Source organism: Trachypithecus francoisi, unplaced genomic scaffold, assembly GCF_009764315.1.
Source record: "Trachypithecus francoisi isolate TF-2019V2 unplaced genomic scaffold, Tfra_2.0 Lachesis_group21, whole genome shotgun sequence".
Taxonomy (NCBI): domain Eukaryota; kingdom Metazoa; phylum Chordata; class Mammalia; order Primates; family Cercopithecidae; genus Trachypithecus; species Trachypithecus francoisi.
This window is the reverse complement of record NW_022681467.1, coordinates 32490598-32509229: the sequence shown is the minus strand read 5'-3', so window position 1 is coordinate 32509229 and position 18632 is coordinate 32490598. Positions and strand designations below refer to the sequence as shown.

Here is an 18632-nt window from a genome sequence, read left to right as displayed (position 1 = left end):
GGATATACATGAAAATGTTAGAGTTGAGGGGGTTGAATTTTAGGCAATTTTCATTTTTTTAATGCCTTCTAGTTTTTCTACTATAAACATGAATTTGTTGTAGAACCTCTAAAATGATAATGTTCATGAGGTTGGTTTTCCTCGTTCAGTAGCTGGTGGCGAACAGCATAGTGAAAAATCTTCCCTTTGCCAGGAGGCAGGCACTAGCATGGGAAGGGATGTGGATTTTTCTTAGTTTTCTAAGATCCTGTTAGCTTAGGGTCTCAGTGCTGCTTGGGTAAGGTGTAAGCATCTTTTAATCCTTCAGAGTCACCTCTGCAAAAGAGCAGTGCCTGCCCCCACCTGTATCTTGGGTCCCCAGGCCATAAGGAGGCTGGCCAGCAGCCTCAGCCAACTCTAGGGCCCTTCAGCATCTGTGTTTCGAACAGCACAGCTGCCGTGTGTCAGGAAGGCCTGGGTGGCATCGTGAGCAGGGCTGAGTACCTGTTGCCGCAGGGCCGTCAGCTGAGAAGCCAGGCCTCCAGCTCCTGGACACAGAACTGTTCCCGCCGGGCCAGCACCTCGTTGTTGAAGGTTGCGCAAGGGGAGCTTCCCCCGTGAAACAAGTCTCCATCCAACCACAGCCCAAACCGGCCACTAGAGAGAAGAGGACAGTCTTGGTGCAGCTCACTCCTGCATGCTGAAACCCTCAGGCTCTGCCACTGATTGGCCATGCCAGGATGGCAGCCCAGTTTCACCTGTCTTACCTCCCCTTAAAGAAATTTATACTGAATTATTGGGGACTCAGCACATTGTTCCCCATGGGGTTGAGAGTATTTGTTTGTTTGTTTATTTATTTATTTATTGAGACAGAGTCTTGCTTTGTCACCCAGGCTGGAGTGCAGTGGCACGACCTTGGCTCACCACAACTTCTACCTCCCAGGTTCAAGCAATTCTCCTACCTCAGCCTCCCGAGTAACTGGGATTACAGGCCACCCACCACTATACCTGGTTAATTTTTGTATGTTTAGTAGAGATGGGGTTTTGCTATGTTGGCCAGGCTGGTCTCGAACTCCTGACCTCAAGCGATCTGCCTGCCTTGGCCTCCCAAAGTGCTGGGATTACAGGCGTGAGCCACCACGCCCGACTAAGAGTATTTTTTGAACAGTTCAGTATTTTAATAAGTATATACAGTGGCGCAACTGTCACCACAGCCCACAGAACATTTGGAAGGCCAGGCGTGGTGGCTCAAGCCGGTAATCCCAGCACTTTGGGAGGCTGAGACAGGCGGATCACAAGGTCAGGAGATCGAGACCATCCTGGCTAACACGGTGAAACCCCGTCTCTACTAAAAAAAAATACAAAAAACTAGCCGGGCGAGGTGGCGGGCGCCTGTAGTCCCAGCTACTCGGGAGGCTGAGGCAGGAGAATGGCGTAAACCCGGGGGGCGGAGCTTGCAGTGAGCTGAGATCCGGCCACTGCACTCCAGCCTGGGCGACAGAGCGAGACTCCGTCTCAAAAAAAAAAAAAAAAAGAACATTTGGAGCATTTTTAGGATGGCAATTTTTTTTTTTTTTTTTGAGATGGAGTCTCACTCTGTTGCCCAGGAGTGCAATGAGTGATCTCGGCTCACTGCAACCTCCACCTTCCAGGTTGAAGCAATTCTCCCACCTCAGCCTCCCGAGTAGCTGGGACTACAGATGCCTGCCACCATGCCCAGCTAATTTTTGTATTTTTTAGTAGAGACAGGGTTTCACCACATTGGCCAGAGTGCTCTCGAACTCCTGACCTCAAGTGATCTTGCCCGTCTCATGCCAAAGTGCTGGAATTACAGGCATGAGGCACCGCATCCAGCCAAGATGGCAATTTTTTTTTTTTTCGGTAGGAGTCTCGCTCTGTTGCTCAGGCTGAAGTGCAATGGTGCGATCTCGGCTCACTGCAAGCTCCGCCTCCCGGGTTCACGCCATTCTCCTGCCTCAGCCTCCCAAGTAGCTGGGACTACAGGCGCCAGCCACCACGCCTGGCTAATTTTTTGTATTTTTAGTAGAGGTGGGGTTTCATCGTGGTAGCCAGGATGGCCTCAATTTCCAGACTTCATGATCCGCCCACCTCGGCCTCCCAAAGTGCTGGGATTACAGGCATGAGCCTGGCCCAAGATGGCAGTTCTTAATACAAAAATTAGCCGAGCGTGGTGGTGAGCACCTGTAGTCCCAGCTACTCCAGAGGCTGAGGCAGGAGAATCACTTGAACCTGGGAGGGGGAAGTTGCGGTGAGCTGAGATCACGCCACTGCACTCCAGCCTGGGTGACAGAGCGAGACTCTGTCTCAAAAAAAATAAAAAAATAAAAATTAAAAATGGCAATTCTTTAACCAAAGCTAGTACATCTCGGGGTGCAAACTCTGAGAGCCCAAATACTTCAGAGCATCCATTCTAATCCCCTTATTTGATAGAAAACCTCAGCCGGAGCTAGGAAGTGAATTCCTGCAGATCAGCAATGGCTGATGTGTTCTGTGCCAAGCTGCCCCTCAATGGAGGCTTTTCAGGCAGTCGGGAGAGCAAAGAATTTGCCTGGTACTAATCAAGCAATGCTCTCATCCCTGCCCTCAGGATAAGACGCATGCCCCCTGAATGTGAAGGTCACAACCAGGATGAGATCAACTTTTTTTCCCTACCTCTCTCTATCCCCTGTCCTGACCGAGGGAGGCTCCTGCAATGAGTTATGTCCCCTGCAATTCCTGGGCTGATGGAAAAACGAGGCACACTCATCTCTTGACGCTAGCCTCATCCAACCATGTGGAATTCTATTGCAAAAGTTGCATACATTCAGACTAAACTGTCACCAGCTGTAACACTTCGGTGGGGGCACTCATACATCCTTTCCGCTTAATACTGGCTTAACGTGAGGGTGAGGGGGTTGGCTGGGAGGCTGAGCAATGAAGGGAACAGCCTGAGAGTTCCCACCAGCCTCCCCATTGCATCAAGGGCAGCCTAGCCCAGCAGTTCAGCAGAGGGAAAGGGACCAGAACACAGACCACTCCAAGACTCAGGAGGACTGAGACACTCACCTGCCACTGCCCATCATCAGTAAATCCAAGTCTCCCTTCACAAAGAAAGAGTTGCTTCCAGTCCACTTAAAGACCTGGGTGATGGGAATGGCTCAGGTTACTACGGGAGCGAGTCCCGCCCTTGCAGTTTGACCCCGAACCACTGGGTGGCAATGTTGTGGTGGGAACTGCATCCAGGCCGCAGCCGAGCCACAGGTGGGACTCCGGGTTCAGGGATCTTGGGGTTTCTCTTCTCAGTCTCCTTGGAGTCACCGCCACATGCCCTTTAGTTTGAATTCCTACAGCCTAGAAGCCACCTTGTTCTAGAATAGGACAACAACCTCTGAGGCTTCCTGCTTCCAAAGCTGGAGGGAGGAGGGGAGCAGTCCAGGCCAGGAGTGGGGACTGATACTGCCATTAAGTAACTCATCGTCGCCTCTCACCCGGACTGCGCTTCAGCGCTGCCTCACATCCAGCTCATCAACAAGCCTCGCAGCTCTAGACGTAGCCTGCCTGCCGCCATTTCTATCCTATCCTCTGCCTGGATCACAGCCTCCCAGCTGGTCCCTCTGCCTCCACTGTTTGTACCTACAGCCATACCCACACTGCAATCTGCGTGATCTGTTCGACGTCCAAATCAGATGTTTCCTCTGCCTAAGTCCTCCAATGGCTTCCCATTGCAGTAGGGATAAAATTCAACTTAACAATGGCCAGAAGTGCAGCCTGGGCCTGGTGCAGTGGCTCATGCCTGTAATCCCAGCAATTTTTTAATTAGCCAGGTGTGATGGTGTGCACCTGTAATCCCAGCTACTCAGTAGGCTGAGGCAGGAGGATCACTTGAGGCCAGGAGTTTCCTTGAGGTCAGGAGTTCTAGACCAACCAGGGCAACAAAGTAAGACCCTCCCCTATCTCTAAAAAAATTTTTTTCTCTTTCTCTCTTTTGACACGGAGTCTCGCTCTGTCACCAGGCTGGAGTGTAGTGGCGCAATCTCGGCTCACTGCAACCTCCGCCTCCAGAGTTCAAACAATTCCCCTCCCTCAGCCTCCCGAGTAGCTGGGACTACAGGCATGCGCCACCACGCCCAGCTAACTTTTTGTATTTTAGTAGAGACGGGTTTCACCATGTCGCCCAGGCTGGTCTCAGTCTACTGACCTCATGATCTGCCTGCCTCAGCCTCCCAAAGAGCTGGGATTACAGGCGTGAGTCACTGCGCCCGGCCCTAAAAAAATTTTTTTAAACCTAGCTGGTCATGGTGGTGTGCACCTATAGTCCCAGCTATTAGGGAGGCTAAGGTGGAATGATCACTTCAGCCCAGGAGTGGAGGCTACGGTGAGCTATGGTTGCACCTCTGCACTCTAGCATGGGTAACAGCAAGACCCCAACTCTAAAAAACAAAAACAAAAAAAAACTGTCAAAACTTAAAAGTGCAGCCAGCTCTAACCCCTGGTTTTCTCTCTGGCCCCTTCTCCCCCTTATTGACTACACATTAGCTACTCCAGTCTTTCCATCCCTGGAACACCCAAAGCCCGTTCCTGCCCTAGAATCCCTCTGCCCAGAATGCAATTCCCCCGGATCCTCAGAGGGCCCACCTCTCATCCTTCGACCCAAATGTCATCTCAGAGAAATTTCCTGGACCACCCTATCTGAAGCAGCCCTTCCTCCCAGACCCTGTTTTATTTCTCTTTATTTACATTAAAGACGTGAAGTTCGGCCGGGCGCGGTGGCTCAAGCCTGTAATCCCAGCACTTTGGGAGGCCGAGACGGGCGGATCACGAGGTCAGGAGATCGAGACCATCCTGGCTAATATGGTGAAACCCCGTCTCTACTAAAAAATACAAAAAACTAGCCGGGCGACGAGGCGGGCGCCTGTAGTCCCAGCTACTCGGGAGGCTGAGACAGGAGAGTGGCGTGAACCCGGGAGGCGGAGCTTGCAGTGAGCTGAGAGCCGGCCACTGCACTCCAGCCTGGGCGGCAGAGCAAGACTCCGTCTCAAAAAAAAAAAAAAAAAAAAAAAGACGTGAAGTTCCATGTTTGCGGACCAGCTCAGAAGTCAGTGTGGTTGGAGCAGAGTGAGAGAAAGGAAAAGTAGCAAGACATGCCATTCAGAGAGAGGCCAGAAGGCGTAGGGACGTAGATCGTTGGACACACTTTGGCTCTTCCCCAAGTGAAAGAGGAAGCCAAGGAGTGACATGCTGTGAGTTCTAGCTTCCCCCCACCTTTTTTTTAATTTGTGTTAAGACAGAGTCTCACTCTGTCACCCTGGCTGGAGTGCAGTGGCACGATCTCAACTCACTGCAACCTCCGCCTCCTCCAGGTTCAAGAGATTCTCATGCCTCAGCCTACCGAGTAGCTGGGATTACAGGCGCATACTACCATGCCTGGCTAATTTTTGTGTTTTTAGTAGAGATGGGGTTTCACCATGTTGGCCAGATGGGTCTCAAACTCCTGACCTCAAGTGATCCACCCACCTCGGCCTCCCAAAGTGCTGGGATTACAGGCATGAGCCACTGCGTCCGGCCCTGGCTTACCTTTTGAAAGGATTGCTCCAGCTACTGTGCTGACTGAAGTGGAGGCAGTGAGAGACCTTTTAGGAGGCAATAGCAGGGACACACAAGTAATGATGGTGGCTTGAACCAAGATGGCAGCAAAGGACATGGCAGTGGTGGATCCCGAATATAGAGAGAAAGCAGAGCTATCAGGATTCGCTGACAGCTCAGATGTGAAGTTGTGAAAGACAAGAGTTAAGGAGGACTTCAAGACTTTCTATCTCAGCAGCAGGAGAGGGAGATGCCATTCACTTTGATGGGGGAAGATAGCAGGAGGAAGAGGCTTTGTGTGGGAAAGCCAGGAGCTCTGTTTGGGACATGATAAGCTGGAAATGCCATGTTTGGGGCCAGATGCAGCGCTCATACCTGTAATACCAGCACTTTGGGAGGTGGAAGCAGGCATATCACTTGAGCTCAGGAATTCAAAACCAGCCTGGGCAACATGGTGAAACCCCGTCTCTACAAAATTACAAAAATTAGCCAGGCATGGTGGCATGTGCCCGTAGTCCCAGCTACTTGGGAGGCTGAGGCAGGAGGATCAGTTGAGCCCAGGAGGTGGAGGCTGCGGTGAGCTGAGATGGCGCCACTGTACTCCAGCCTGAGTGACAGAGTGAGACTCTGTCTCAGAAAAAAAAGAGAAAAGAAATGCCATGTTTGAGATGCAAAGAGAGATGATGGGCAGTTGTTGGATATATGTGAGATTGGAGTCCAGGGAAGAGGCCATTAGCATACAGGCAGCATGAAGAGCTGTGGGAATGGATGAAACCACAGAATAAATGAGGGTCGGTAGAGAAGAGATGAGAACCAACACCTGAGCTCTGATGTTGAAAGGCTGGGAAGATGAGGAGGAACCAGCAAAAGATTCTACTAGGAGCTGTCAGTGCAATGGAAGGAAAATTCTAGAACTTTAGAACTAAGACTTAAGTTCAGGAAGGCAAGTGGTGATGAGTAGTACCAGCACTGGCTCACTATGCCTCCCTCACCCTTTCCTGGATCCTGGGAAGCTTGATGGAGCCCCTCCAGCTGATGGCAGCAATGCAATAGATATAGTGTATTTTGCCTTTAGCAAAGCAGTCCGTAGCTCCTTGTGAACTCCCTGTCATGAGACCAGATGACTGTGTGATTGGATGTGTCTGAAGGAATCTTAGTCTGTGCATTGGAGAGATCTCTAATAGCAAAATACCTGGAACGACTTCATCCATTGAACAACTTAAAAAAAAATTTTTTTTTTTTTTTTTTTTTTTTTTTTTTTTTTTTTTTGAGACGGAGTCTCGCTCTGTCGCCCAGGCTGGAGTGCAGTGGCCGGATCTCAGCTCACTGCAAGCTCCGCCTCCCGGGTTTACGCCATTCTCCTGCCTCAGCCTCCCGAGTAGCTGGGACTACAGGCGCCCACCACCTCGCCCGGCTAGTTTTTTGTATTTTTTAGTAGAGACGGGGTTTCACCGTGTTAGTCAGGATGGTCTCGATCTCCTGACCTCGTGATCCGCCCGTCTCGGCCTCCCAAAGTGCTGGGATTACAGGCTTGAGCCACCGCGCCCGGCCAAAAAAAAATTTTTTTTAAGAGACAGCATCTTACTCTGTTGCCCAGGCTGGTCTTGAACTCCTGAGCTCAAGCAATCCTCCCACCTCAGTCCCGAAAATGCTGGGATTACAGGTGTGAGCCAGCCACCGCACCTGGCCATTTTTTGTTTTGTTTTTGTTTTTTCCTTTTTGTGGAAAATAGCATCTTGCTCTGTTGCCCAGGCTGGTCTTGAACTCCTGGGCTCAAGCGATCCTCCTGCCTCTGCCTCCCTAAGAGTGCTGGGATTATAGGCATGAGTCACAGCGCTTGGCCTGGCCATTTTTACTAGTAGTAAAAATAGTCTGCTCTGTGCCAAGCAGGTACTGCTCAGTGGCTTTAGTGGATAAATAACCCAGAGGCAGGAAATCTTTGGATGGAAGACGTTTGGGACTATTATTCTCACCCAGCTCCTGGGCAGGTCGAGCCACCTGACTATACCAGTCATCTTGTGCCTTTCACTCTCCCACTCGTCATTAATTAGAAACTTGAGCTCTGACTCACCACCCCCAGCCCTTCACAGCTCTCTGGTAAACTTCACTATCCACGTGGACCTGTCCAGGCCCTGCCCTAGAATGGGTTTCTGCTGCTGTCTTCCATGGTCACATCTGAGAATTTGTCCTCAGCAAGGATGGCAGGTGGCTCTTCCACAGCCTATTTCAAATGTCCCCCTCTCTGTCCACTGTATCCTGTCTTCCAACACATTGTCCAACTGCTGTCACTACTCCAAGCCTTTGACGTCAAGGAGACCTCTCAGGCGGAGCCCACCTTTGCCTTGGTGTCCCGCTGTGCCCCCTGCTTCCCTCCCCTCCTTCTCCAGTCGAGGTTCTGTGGTCCATGTTGTATTGTCACTCCCTTCAACTTTCTTTCCCTCTCTGCTGCTGTTAAACCAGTTGGGCAAAACCTCTAACCCTGGCTGCCCGCTCTCTACAGTCCACTCTCTGGTGTCCCCTCTCTGCAGGCCTGCGCTGAGCAGCCGATGCTGCTGAAGAAGCAGGCACAGAAGTGGCGGCGCCCTAACCTCACAGCCCAAGCTGCCACTCGCACGACCCAGCGGCACTTCTGCTGCTCTGGTGTTCTCCAGCAGGCTTCCCTCCCTTCCCACACCTGTGATGACTGCGATACCCGATCCTTCACCTTCCTCCAGCAATGACCTCACCCCGTATTTCTTTTTTTTTGGAGACAGGGTCTTGCTCTGTTGCCCAGGCTGGAATGCAGTGGTGCGATCACGGCTCACCACAGCCTCAACCTTCCAGGCTTAAACGATCCTCCCTCATCAGCCTCTCAAGTAGCTGAGACTACAGATGTGCGACCATGTCTGGCTAATTTTTGTATTTTTTGTAGGGATGGGGTCTCACTATGTTGCCCAGGCAGGTCTTGAACTCCTGGACTCAAGCAATCCACCTTCGTTGGCCTCCCAAAGTAGGATTACAGGCATGAGCCATGGTGCCTGGCCCCCATACTTCCTGAGAAGCCACTGGCTGTGTCCTTCTTCGTCATCCTGCCACCACGCCCTCAGGTCTGTCTTGTCTTCCCACCCTGTGCCTGGAAAGCATGGTCCTCCCTCCTCTCAGCCAGTCAGCGGTTGCCAGAGACCCACCAAGTATTTTTTTTTTTTTTGAGACGGAGTCTCGCTCTGTCGCCCAGGCTGGAATGCAGTGGCGCGATCTCGGCTCACTGCAAGCTCCGCCTCTCGGGTTCATGCCATTCTCCTGCCTCAGCCTCCCGAATAGCTGGGACTACAGGCGCCCGCCACCACGCCAGCTAATTTTTTGTATTTTTTAGTAGAGACGGGGTTTCACCGTGTTAGCCAGGATGGTCTCGATCTCCTGACCTCGTGATCCGCCCACCTCGGCCTTCCAAAGTGCTGGGATTACAGGCGTGAGCCACCGCGCCCGGCCAGACCCACCAAGTATGTTTTAAATGCAGGACAGACAGGTCAAGGGGGATGCTCTGCCCACCACTGCCCTGCTCATTCTCCCTGTGGAAGGATGGTGGCACACCAGGCAGCCCATCGTGGAGGATGGAGCTGGGGGCCACTGGGACCCCAGGAGCTTTGTCTCGCCACACGCCCCACTCCCCCCATGGAAGGTTGGGAACATCACCTTCAGCTGTGGTGAGAAGGAGAAGAGGAATGTCTCGCCAGTGCCATAGAAGCCTTTGCTGAGTTGGATAGCCGAGGAGGAGAAGGCTCCAAATATCTGGAAAGCGGAAGTTGCAGTCTGCAGCTGGAAGGAGCTGGGGGTCCTCTGACGACCCTCATTCTTCGGGTTTAGTAATACAGGCTCATCCTAGAGGTCACCTGGGAAGCTGGGGCAGAGCTGAGGCATGGGGGCTCCACACCCAAGAGGAGGAATCCTTATGCATCCTTTCCCTTAATGCTCCCCAAGGAAGAGGTCCTGCTGGCTTCCTCCTCTGGGCGGTCAGGGCCCTCCTTTTTCTTAAATATACTTACTCTAGGCCAAGTGCGATGGCTTACGCCTGTAATCCCAACACTTTGGGGAGACTGGGGTGGGCTGAGGTCAGGAGTTCAAGACCAGCCTGGCCAACATAGCGAAATCCTGTCTCTACTAAACATACAAAAATTAACCAGGCATGGTGGTGGGCACCTGTAATCCCAGCTACTTGGGAGGCTGAATTAGGAGAATCACTTGAACCCAGGAGGTGGGGGTTGCAGTGAGTTGAGATCACACCACTACACTCCAGTCTGGGTGACAGAGCGAGACTCCATCTTAAAAAAAAATTATATATATATATATATATATTCTATGCAAGTAATCACGGAAAAAAGCAGCAGTTATAGACAAGCAAAATAAAAAAAGCAAAGCCACCTCCCAGTCCTCCTCCTTCTTCCCCAAGATAATCACTCTTAATATTTTGGTACGTTTCCTTCTGACATCAGTTTAATGCCAGTGTATATCTTTTTTTTTTTTTTTCCAGACAGGGTCTCACTCTGTCACCCAGGCTGGAGTGCAGTGGTGCAATCATGGCTCACTGCAGCCTCAACCCCCCTACAATGCCCCCAGCTGCAGTTGCTGGGACTATAGGCAAACACCACCACACCTGGCTAATTTTGTTGTTGTTGTTTGTTTTTGTTTTTGTTTATTTTTAGAGACAGGGTCTGGCTATGTTGTCCAGGCTGGTCTTGAACTCCTGGACTGACGCAATCCTCCTGCTTCAGCCTCCCAAAGTGCTGGGATTACAGGTGTGAGCCACTGTGACCGGCACCCCCCACACTTTCTTCTACTTCTGAGGATGAAGATGCAGTTTTACAGTCAAATGATTATTTGCTTAATTGTCTGACCCTTCCCCTATTAGACCATTAGCTCCAAGAGAGCTGGGGCTGCTTCTGGGTTGATCTGCTCTATCCCACCTCTCACCTGGCACACAGAAGGCGCCCCATGTAGATGTGTTGAATGCATAAATGGGGGAATGGCTCTGAGTGGACAGGTCTCATTGCCATCATCAGTGTCCATTATAGGTGACTTAGTCTTTCACTCTGCCTGCTCGTCCCTGAGCTGTGCTGGGTCGGGACCCACGGATACCTGGTGGGGTGCCCCCAGAGCCTCGGGTGGCACCCCTGCCCAGCTCACCTGCCCGTCCTGGTCCCTGAGCACCAGCAGCACTGGCCCGCTGCAGCCCTCCATCCGCCGGTACAGGCTCTGCAGGCTGAAACCGTCCCTCGACGTGCAGAAGACCAGACTCCAGGGATGGCCGGTGACTCTTGGTGGGAAGTGAAAGCTGAGCTGGGGATAGGGCTGGAGGTGAATGGAGGAGTTCTTGCTCCCTCCTGCCATATCCTGGGGATGGGCTTGGACAGCCACCATGCATCCAGCCCAGTGCTTTACAGGTGATAGAGCAGTTTGCTGTTTCTAGGGACTTTCATGCCATTAGCAATAGCCCTCAGAGATAAGGGTTATTATTCCCATGTTACAGATGAGGAAACTGAGGCTCAGGGAGGTGGAACAACTAGCCCAAAGCTCACATGGGTAGTGAATGGCAGAGCCAGGATTTGAACCCGGGTCAGGACTCTCGGGACTGTTTCTGCTCGGTCACCCTGGCCCCCAGAGGCCAGAGAATAGGAAAGATGCTGAACCCCTCCGCCTGATCCATCGTCTCATCCACCCACCCCTTTCCAACTTTGGCCTCAGTTCCCAAGGGCTGCTTCTATGTAGGAATTAGTCTCTTTCCTTTTTTCCCTTTCAGACAGAGTCTCACTCTGTCACCCAGGCCAGAGTAGAGCAACACAATCTCAGCTCACTGCAACCTTCGCCTCCTGGGTCCAGGCAAATCTTGTGCCTCAGCCTCCCGAGTAGCTGGGACTACAGGTGCCCACCACCACACCCAGCTAATTTTTGTATTTTTAGTAGAGACAGGATTTTGCCATGTTGGCCAGGCTGGTCTCCAACTCCTGGCCTCAAGCAATCCCCCTGCCTTGGCCTCCCAAAGTGCTGGGATTACAGGCATGAGCCACCGCGCCTGTCCTAGCCTCTTTCTTTACCTCCTTAACCTCTTGGCCCAGTGTAGAGGGAGGTGCTAGCAACACTGGATGATTTTACAAGAAAGGAAGCAAAGCCCCGAGAGAAGAAGCGATTTGCCAGAAGTAATGCATGATGAGAACAGAGCAAGGATGACTCCAGGTGCCCCTGGGTGTGGCTGGTATAGGGCAGGAGGGTGAGACTCAGGTTTAGGGCTGAAATTCTTGTGCCATGGGCAGTGTCCGGACCTGCCTAATATCCGAGGCACTCAAAACTTGGCTGGCTTCTGTCAGCTGGGGCACCATGGGATCCTCAGGAGCAGCAGCTGAGTCTGGAGCTGCCTCCTCCTCCTCTTCCTCTTCGTTACCCTCCTCCCCAGACAGGGTGTCCTCCACCTGGGTGGGCTGCGAAAACATAAAGAGGCCTGGTGGGTCCAGGGACAGGAGGTCCCAGCTTCTACCATCTCCTGAGCCCAGGAGCCCCCTCGGGCCACCTCATCACTCCCTGCCCATGTGCCTGTAACCCCCAGCCCAGCCCAGGGTAGTTGGGGGTTTCCACAACAGGCAGGATGCTGCCCCTGCTGCCAGCCTGCTTCCTCCCTGGTCCCTGCCGGCTCAGGGCTGGAGCACAGTCCCCCCGACCCCCGCCAGCACGCCACAAGGCTCAGATGGGGCCGTAGGCCCTGCAGTTTGTCGGCCTGTTTGCCCTGGATCCTGGGTGGGTGGCAGGGATCAAGTTCTAAGCTTGGGAGCAGAGGAGAAGGCAGATGGTGGCCCAGCCCTGGGAGCTTCAATTGTGTGTGTTTGTACATTGAATAATGAAGACAACAGAAAGCCCATCCTCACCCAGGCCTGTGTTCAGTGTGTTCAGTGTGCGCTGTCTGTGATCTATCCTCACCCAGGCCTGTGTTCAGTGTGTTCAGTGTGCGCTGTCTGTGATCTATCGTCACCCAGGCCTGTGTTCAGTGTGTTCAGTGTGCGCTGTCTGTGATCTATCCTCACCCAGGCCTGTGTTCACTGTGTTCAGTGTGCGCTGTCTGTGATCTATCCTCACCCAGGCCTGTGTTCAGTGTGTTCAGTGTGCGCTGTCTGTGATCTATCCTCACCCAGGCCTGTGTTCAGTGTGTTCAGTGTGCGCTGTCTGTGATCTATCCTCACCCAGGCCTGTGTTCAGTGTGTTCAGTGTGCGCTGTCTGTGATCTATCCTCACCCAGGCCTGTGTTCAGTGTGTTCAGTGTGCGCTGTCTGTGATCTATCCTCACCCAGGCCTGTGTTCAGTGTGTTCAGTGTGCGCTGTCTGTGATCTATCCTCACCCAGGCCTGTGTTCAGTGTGTTCAGTGTGCGCTGTCTGTGATCTATCCTCACCCAGGCCTGTGTTCAGTGTGTTCAGTGTGCGCTGTCTGTGATCTATCCTCACCCAGGCCTGTGTTCAGTGTGTTCAGTGTGCGCTGTCTGTGATCTATCCTCACCCAGGCCTGTGTTCAGTGTGTTCAGTGTGCGCTGTCTGTGATCTATCCTCACCCAGGCCTGTGTTCAGTGTGTTCAGTGTGCGCTGTCTGTGATCTATCCTCACCCAGGCCTGTGTTCAGTGTGTTCAGTGTGCGCTGTCTGTGATCTATCCTCACCCAGGCCTGTGTTCAGTGTGTTCAATGTGCGCTGTCTGTGATCTCTGTGTATTTCTTCTTCTTCATCTTTTTTTTTTTTTTTTCTTGAGACAGGATCTTGCTCTGTCACCCAGACGGGAGTTCAGTGGTGCAATCTTGGCTCACTGTGACCTCCGGCTCCCAGGTTCAAGCAATTTTCTTGTCGCAGCCTCCCAAGTAGCTGGGACTTCAGATGCCCACCAACATGCCTGTTTCCTCATGTTGGCCAGGCTGGTCTCAAACTCCTGACCCCAGGTGATCCGCCTGGCTCGGCCTCCCAAAGTGCTGGGATTACAGGCGTGAACCACCACGCCCGGCTTAGTTATCAGCATTTTCCAAAGGAAGAAAATGAAGCCCAAAGGTTTCCCCATGAAGCCCGTGAAATGATGCACGCAGTCATATGTGAGATCATATATGTAAGTTCATGTAAAATGTGTTTGTCTATGTGAATTGTGTGTTGGCTTGGAATAGAGTTGTGTAGGCACATCAATGTGAGGAGGTACTGAGTGTAAATTTGTGTATTTGTATATCAATGTGTTTGTGTGAGTTGAGATGGTGTAAATATGTACATCCATCAGGGGCATCATTATTCACTCACTCATTCATTCAATTGAGCTTCCACTCTGTACCAGAGTGTGTGTGAGTGTGTGCGTGTTTAGTGTGTGTGTTTGAATGTGTATATGTCTGTATGTGTGTTTGCGTGTGTGAGTGCATTTGAGTGTGTATGTGTGTGTGTATTTGAGTGCGTGTGTGTGTCCGAGTGTGTGAGTGCATTTGAGTATGTTTGAGTGTGTGTGTTTGCATGTGTATGTGTGTGAGTGTGTATATGTATGTGTGCATGTGCCTCCACACAATGACCTTGAAGGCTTTTCCCAGGAAGAAGAGACCTCTCAGGGGCTGAGAGATGGACAGGACCCCCTCTCCTGCCCCGCTCTGTTCTCCAGGCTCAGGCCTGAGGCAGGGTCTAGCTGTGTGTGGCTCTGAACAGAGCTCCATCCAGCACCCACTCCAGGGAGGAAGGGACAGAGACATCCGTCTGACCTCCTTGAGGACCTTGGAGCAGGGGGGTTAAGACCCCACGTTCCTGAGTCAGTCCTTGCTCCAAACCACAGGCCTGCCAGGGAGGGACTGGAGAGGGGAACAAGTCACCACCCGCATCCAAGCCTAGCCCAGGCCCCAGCCTGCCAGAGACCTCACCTCCTTCCACCTCCTAACCTGCACCACAGCCGGAGCTGGAACCCTTACCAGCCGAGTGTAACGCCAGCGGAGGCCTCTCATTCTCCTGTCCCTGCCCAGCCGGCCGTGGGCAGTGAGTGAATCCTCAGCCCTGCCCAGGAAGGAAGCGCTGATAGGTGAGGCCTAGAGATGAGAGGGAGAGGCCTGGGACACACCCAGCCAGCTCCATGTCCACCCCAGCTGCCCTTTGCTCCCTCTCACCTGCCACTCCCAGGCCGAGCTGCTGCTGGGTGGGTCTGTGAGCAACTCGGCATTCAAGGCCTCACTGCAGTTAGCATCTAACATGGATTAACCGTACACCATAAATTCTAGTTGCAATTCCTTTCCACCTCCTTGCCCTTCTGGCAGCCTGGCCTGGGGACTGTGGGCCATTGGCCAGATGACTAAGGCCCAGGCTGGAGGTCTGGGGCCTCTAGTTCGCCGTATGACGTTGCATAAGCCCATTTGAACTCCTGAGCCTCAGTTTTACCACACGTAACATGTTTTTTGTTTGTTTGTTTGTTTGAGACGGAGTCTCGCTCTGTCGCCCGGGCTGGAGTGCAGTGGCCGGATCTCAGCTCACTGCAAGCTCCGCCTTCCGGGTTTACGCCATTCTCCTGCCTCAGCCTCCGCAGTAGCTGGGACTACAGGCGCCCGCCACCTCGCCCGGCTAGTTTTTTGTATTTTTTAGTAGAGACGGGGTTTCACCGTGTTAGCCAGGATGGTCTCGATCCCCTGACCTCGTGATCCGCCCGTCTCGGCCTCCCAAAGTGCTGGGATTACAGGCTTGAGCCACCGCGCCCGACCCACACGTAACATGTTGAACCAGATAATCTCAGAAGCCTTTGAGGGACTGACAGGCTGCCATTCACTTCCCTCTCCAAGCCGATGAGTATGTTAGAACGGAAGCTAGAAGGGGGCATGCCTAGACCAAAAGAACAATCTGGCTGTGTGCGGCGGCTCATGCCGGTAGGCTGAGGGAGGTGGATAACTCCAGTCCAGGAATTTGAGACCAGCCTGGGCAACATGGTGAAACCCTGTCTCTACAAAAAAAACGAAACAAAAATTAACTGGCCGTGGTGTCCTGTGCCTTAATCCCAGCTCCTCGGAAGACTGAGGTGAGTGGCCGGGCGCGGTGGCTCAGGCCTGTAATCCCAGCACTTTGGGAGGCCGAGAGGGGCGGATCACGAGGTCAGGAGATCGAGACCATCCTGGCTAACACGGTGAAACCCCGTCTCTACTAAAAAATACAAAAAAAACTAGCCGGGCGAGGTGGCGGGCGCCTGTAGTCCCAGCTACTCGGGAGGCTGAGGCAGGAGAATGGCATAAACCCGGGAGGCAGAGCTTGCCGTGAGCTGAGATCCGGCCACTACACTCCAGCCTGGGCGACAGAGCGAGACTCCGTCTCAAAAAAAAAAAAAAAAAAAGACTGAGGTGGGAGGATCACCTGAGCCTGAGAGGAGGAGGCTGCAGGGAGCCGAGATTGCGCCACTGCACTCCAGCCTGGGCGACAGAGTGAGGCCCTGTCTCAAAAAAAAAAAAAAAATCTATTTTTACTTTGCATCCTAAACATAGATGTATTTTAGGCTTTCATCATTGCTTTGCTTGTCATTTAACAGAAAGTTTCTTTACTAAGTCTTTGTTTCTTTCTCCATATTTAGTTTCAGATGGGGGTGGGGGGAACAGATGCATTTCTAAATTGAAACATAAATAAATTTTTGTTAATGTTCAGTAAAAAAAGAAAAGAAAAAAGAAAGAAAAGAATAGATTATTTTAAAAGATTTTTAAAATTATTTATTTATTTATGTATTTTTGAGATGGAGTTTCACTCTTGTTGCCCAGGCTGGAGTGCAGTGGCGCCATCTGGGCTCACCACAACCTCCGCCTCCCTGGTTCAAGTGATTCTTTTGCCTCAGCCTCCACCCAGCTAATTTTGTATTTTTAATAGAGATGGGGTTTCTCCACGTTGGTCAGGCTGGTCTCGAACTCCTGACATCAGGTGATCCGCCTGCCTCGCCCTCCCAAAGTGCTGGGATTACAGGCATGAGCCACCTTGCCCGGCCAAAGCTTTTTTTTTTTCTAATTAAAAAGTGATATTTAGATATTGTAGAAAATTTGAGAAACCAGAAAAGAATAAGAATATAAAAATGTTCACAATTCTCTCTGTCACAAATAAACTCTTAACCCCCAAGGGTGTATGTTCCAGTCTGTTGTATTTATTTCACATAGACACATGTATACCCATTTGCAAAGGGATCACACCATATGTTCATACCATATTGACCACACAGTTTTTTTGTTTGTTTGTTTTTGTTTTTGTTTTTGAGACAGAATCTTGCTCTGTCGCTCAGGCTGGAGTGCAGTGGCATGATCTCAGCTCACCGCAACCTCTGCCTCCCGGGTTCAAGAGATTCTCCTCTCTCAGCCTCCCAAATAGCTGGGATTAGAGGCGTGCGCCAACACATCCAGCTAATTTTTGTATTTTCAGTAGAGACAAGGTTTCTCCATGTTGGTCAGGCTGGTCTCGAACTCCTGACCTCAGATGATCTGCCCTCCTCGGCCTCCCAAAGTGCTGGGATTGCGGGCATGAACCACTGCGCCCGTCCAACCACACAGTTTTATAAAGTACTTTTTCTACTAACAACAATCAAGAATTCTCCAAGGTACCCTACGCTCTTGGAGTGCATGATTCCTTGAGTGGCTGCGTAGTATTTAATCACAGGACATTCATCATTTGTTCCCCCTGCTGTTGGACATTTTGTTTATTTCTAATTTTCTCTAATTATTAGCAAAACTGCAATGAACATTGTTCATAAAACTGATTGCAGCCTTTATGATAAATTTCAAAAGTTGAATGCTGGATCAAAGGCCATACACATAGTTCTTGATAAGTGTTTCCAACAAAGTTACCCAGGTGCTTAAAGTTGACCCATGTCTGAGTACTTTTAGGGAAGCTCAAGGTAATATCTTTCTGGTCATCAAACCTCAAAACCCTCAGACTAGAGATAAGGAAACTGCCATTCAGAAACGGGAAGGAACTCATCAGTCACTTGACATCGTAGTATGGCAGTTAAGAGGACAAGCTCTGGAGTCAGGGAGTTCAAATCCTGGTTTTGTCACTTACTTTGCTGTGTGGCCTTGGGAAAATTACATCTCTGTGCTTCAGTCACCTCACCTGTAAATATTAATATATACACCTACATCAGGGCTGGTTGTAAGAGTAAATGAAGTTGGCCGGGCGCAGTGGCTCACGCCTGTAATCCCAGCACTTTGGGAGGCCGAGGCGGGCGGATCACAAGGTCAGGAAATTGAGACCACGGTGAAACCCCGTCTCTACTAAAAATACAAAAAAAAGCCGGGCGCCGTGGCGGGCGCCTGTAGTCCCAGCTATACTCGGGAGGCTGAGGCAGGAGAATGGTGGGAACCCGGGAGGCGGAGCTTGCAGTGAGCTGAGATAGCACCATTGCACTCCAGCCTGGTGGACAGAGCGAGACTCCATCTCAAAAAAAAAAAAAAAAAAAAAAGAGTAAATGAAGTTAAATCCTAGAGAGCTAGGGTGCTAAGCCAGGCATCCAACCTACTGACCTTGGTTTGGTGAGATAACAGTAACTTTTGTTGTTTGTGGGTGCTGGGTGAGTGGCAATACTTATTACAATCTCCCTACACTGACTCTTCGAGAGTCTAGGGTTCGAATCCCTGACAAGTGGCCCCTCAGCCTCTACCTGGGTGCCTCTGGGACAGGCAGTCACTTGGTCAGTTGCAGGGTGAGGAACTCAGAGGAGAAGGGAAATAGGGGCCGTGGAAGAATGTACTCACCCTGCCTTTAGCGTATCTCCCTGATCCCCAGATAGGGGGCCACACATGGCACTGACCCTGCCCACCTGGTGGTCCGTATGCAGCAGGTTTAGCTCCGATCCCTGGTCCCTGGGTAGGTGGCTGGCCCCTCTGCCCCGGCTCTGGCTCCAGGCTCTCCTCCCTAGCTCTTATATCTGCCCAGAAGGCAGCAAGCCCTGGCCCTGTGCCCACTCTGGTTCCAACTGGGAAGGCCTGGCAGTGATTATGACACATCAGAAACTCAAATCCCACAAGCACACACAAACAAGACCTTGTCATCCCCCTGGCCCCCAGCTCTGCCCCCAACAGCCCGAAGAGGTGGGGATACCAGGC

General features: G+C 51.6%; 1 protein-coding gene across 3 annotated transcripts; it reads right to left on the bottom strand.

Moving 5' to 3' along the window:
* Nucleotides 1–59: 59 nt before the first annotated feature.
* TLDC2 (TBC/LysM-associated domain containing 2) lies at nucleotides 60–18369 on the bottom strand. Of its 3 annotated transcripts, XM_033186349.1 has the most exons (8): nucleotides 18282–18369; nucleotides 17590–17640; nucleotides 14496–14609; nucleotides 11856–12011; nucleotides 10723–10887; nucleotides 9235–9330; nucleotides 3046–3119; nucleotides 60–636 (listed from the first exon to the last, which is right to left on the bottom strand). In XM_033186349.1, exons 3-8 carry the CDS (start codon nucleotides 14526–14528, stop codon nucleotides 501–503), a joined length of 660 nt encoding a protein of 219 aa, XP_033042240.1. In that variant the 5' UTR covers nucleotides 14529–14609; nucleotides 17590–17640; nucleotides 18282–18369; the 3' UTR covers nucleotides 60–500. The 3 variants fall into 3 exon arrangements, with proteins under 3 accessions (XP_033042240.1, XP_033042238.1, XP_033042239.1); XM_033186347.1 differs by lacking the exon at nucleotides 17590–17640 and having other exon boundaries at nucleotides 14496–14577; nucleotides 18282–18367; XM_033186348.1 differs by lacking the exon at nucleotides 17590–17640 and having other exon boundaries at nucleotides 10723–10875; nucleotides 14496–14577; nucleotides 18282–18367.
* Nucleotides 18370–18632: the final 263 nt, after the last annotated feature.

Excerpts from the sequence above, each read along its gene's own strand:
- TLDC2 (XM_033186347.1), bottom strand. The coding sequence starts at position 18,328 with ATGTGTGGCCCCCTATCTGGGGATCAGGGAGATACGCTAAAGGCAGG. Across the intron at positions 14,578-18,281 it reads GGAGATACGCTAAAGGCAGG|GGCTGAGGATTCACTCACTG; the intron begins GTGAGTACATTC and ends CTTCCTGGGCAG. Across the intron at positions 12,012-14,495 it reads GCTGGCGTTACACTCGGCTG|CCCACCCAGGTGGAGGACAC; the intron begins GTAAGGGTTCCA and ends ATGTTTTCGCAG.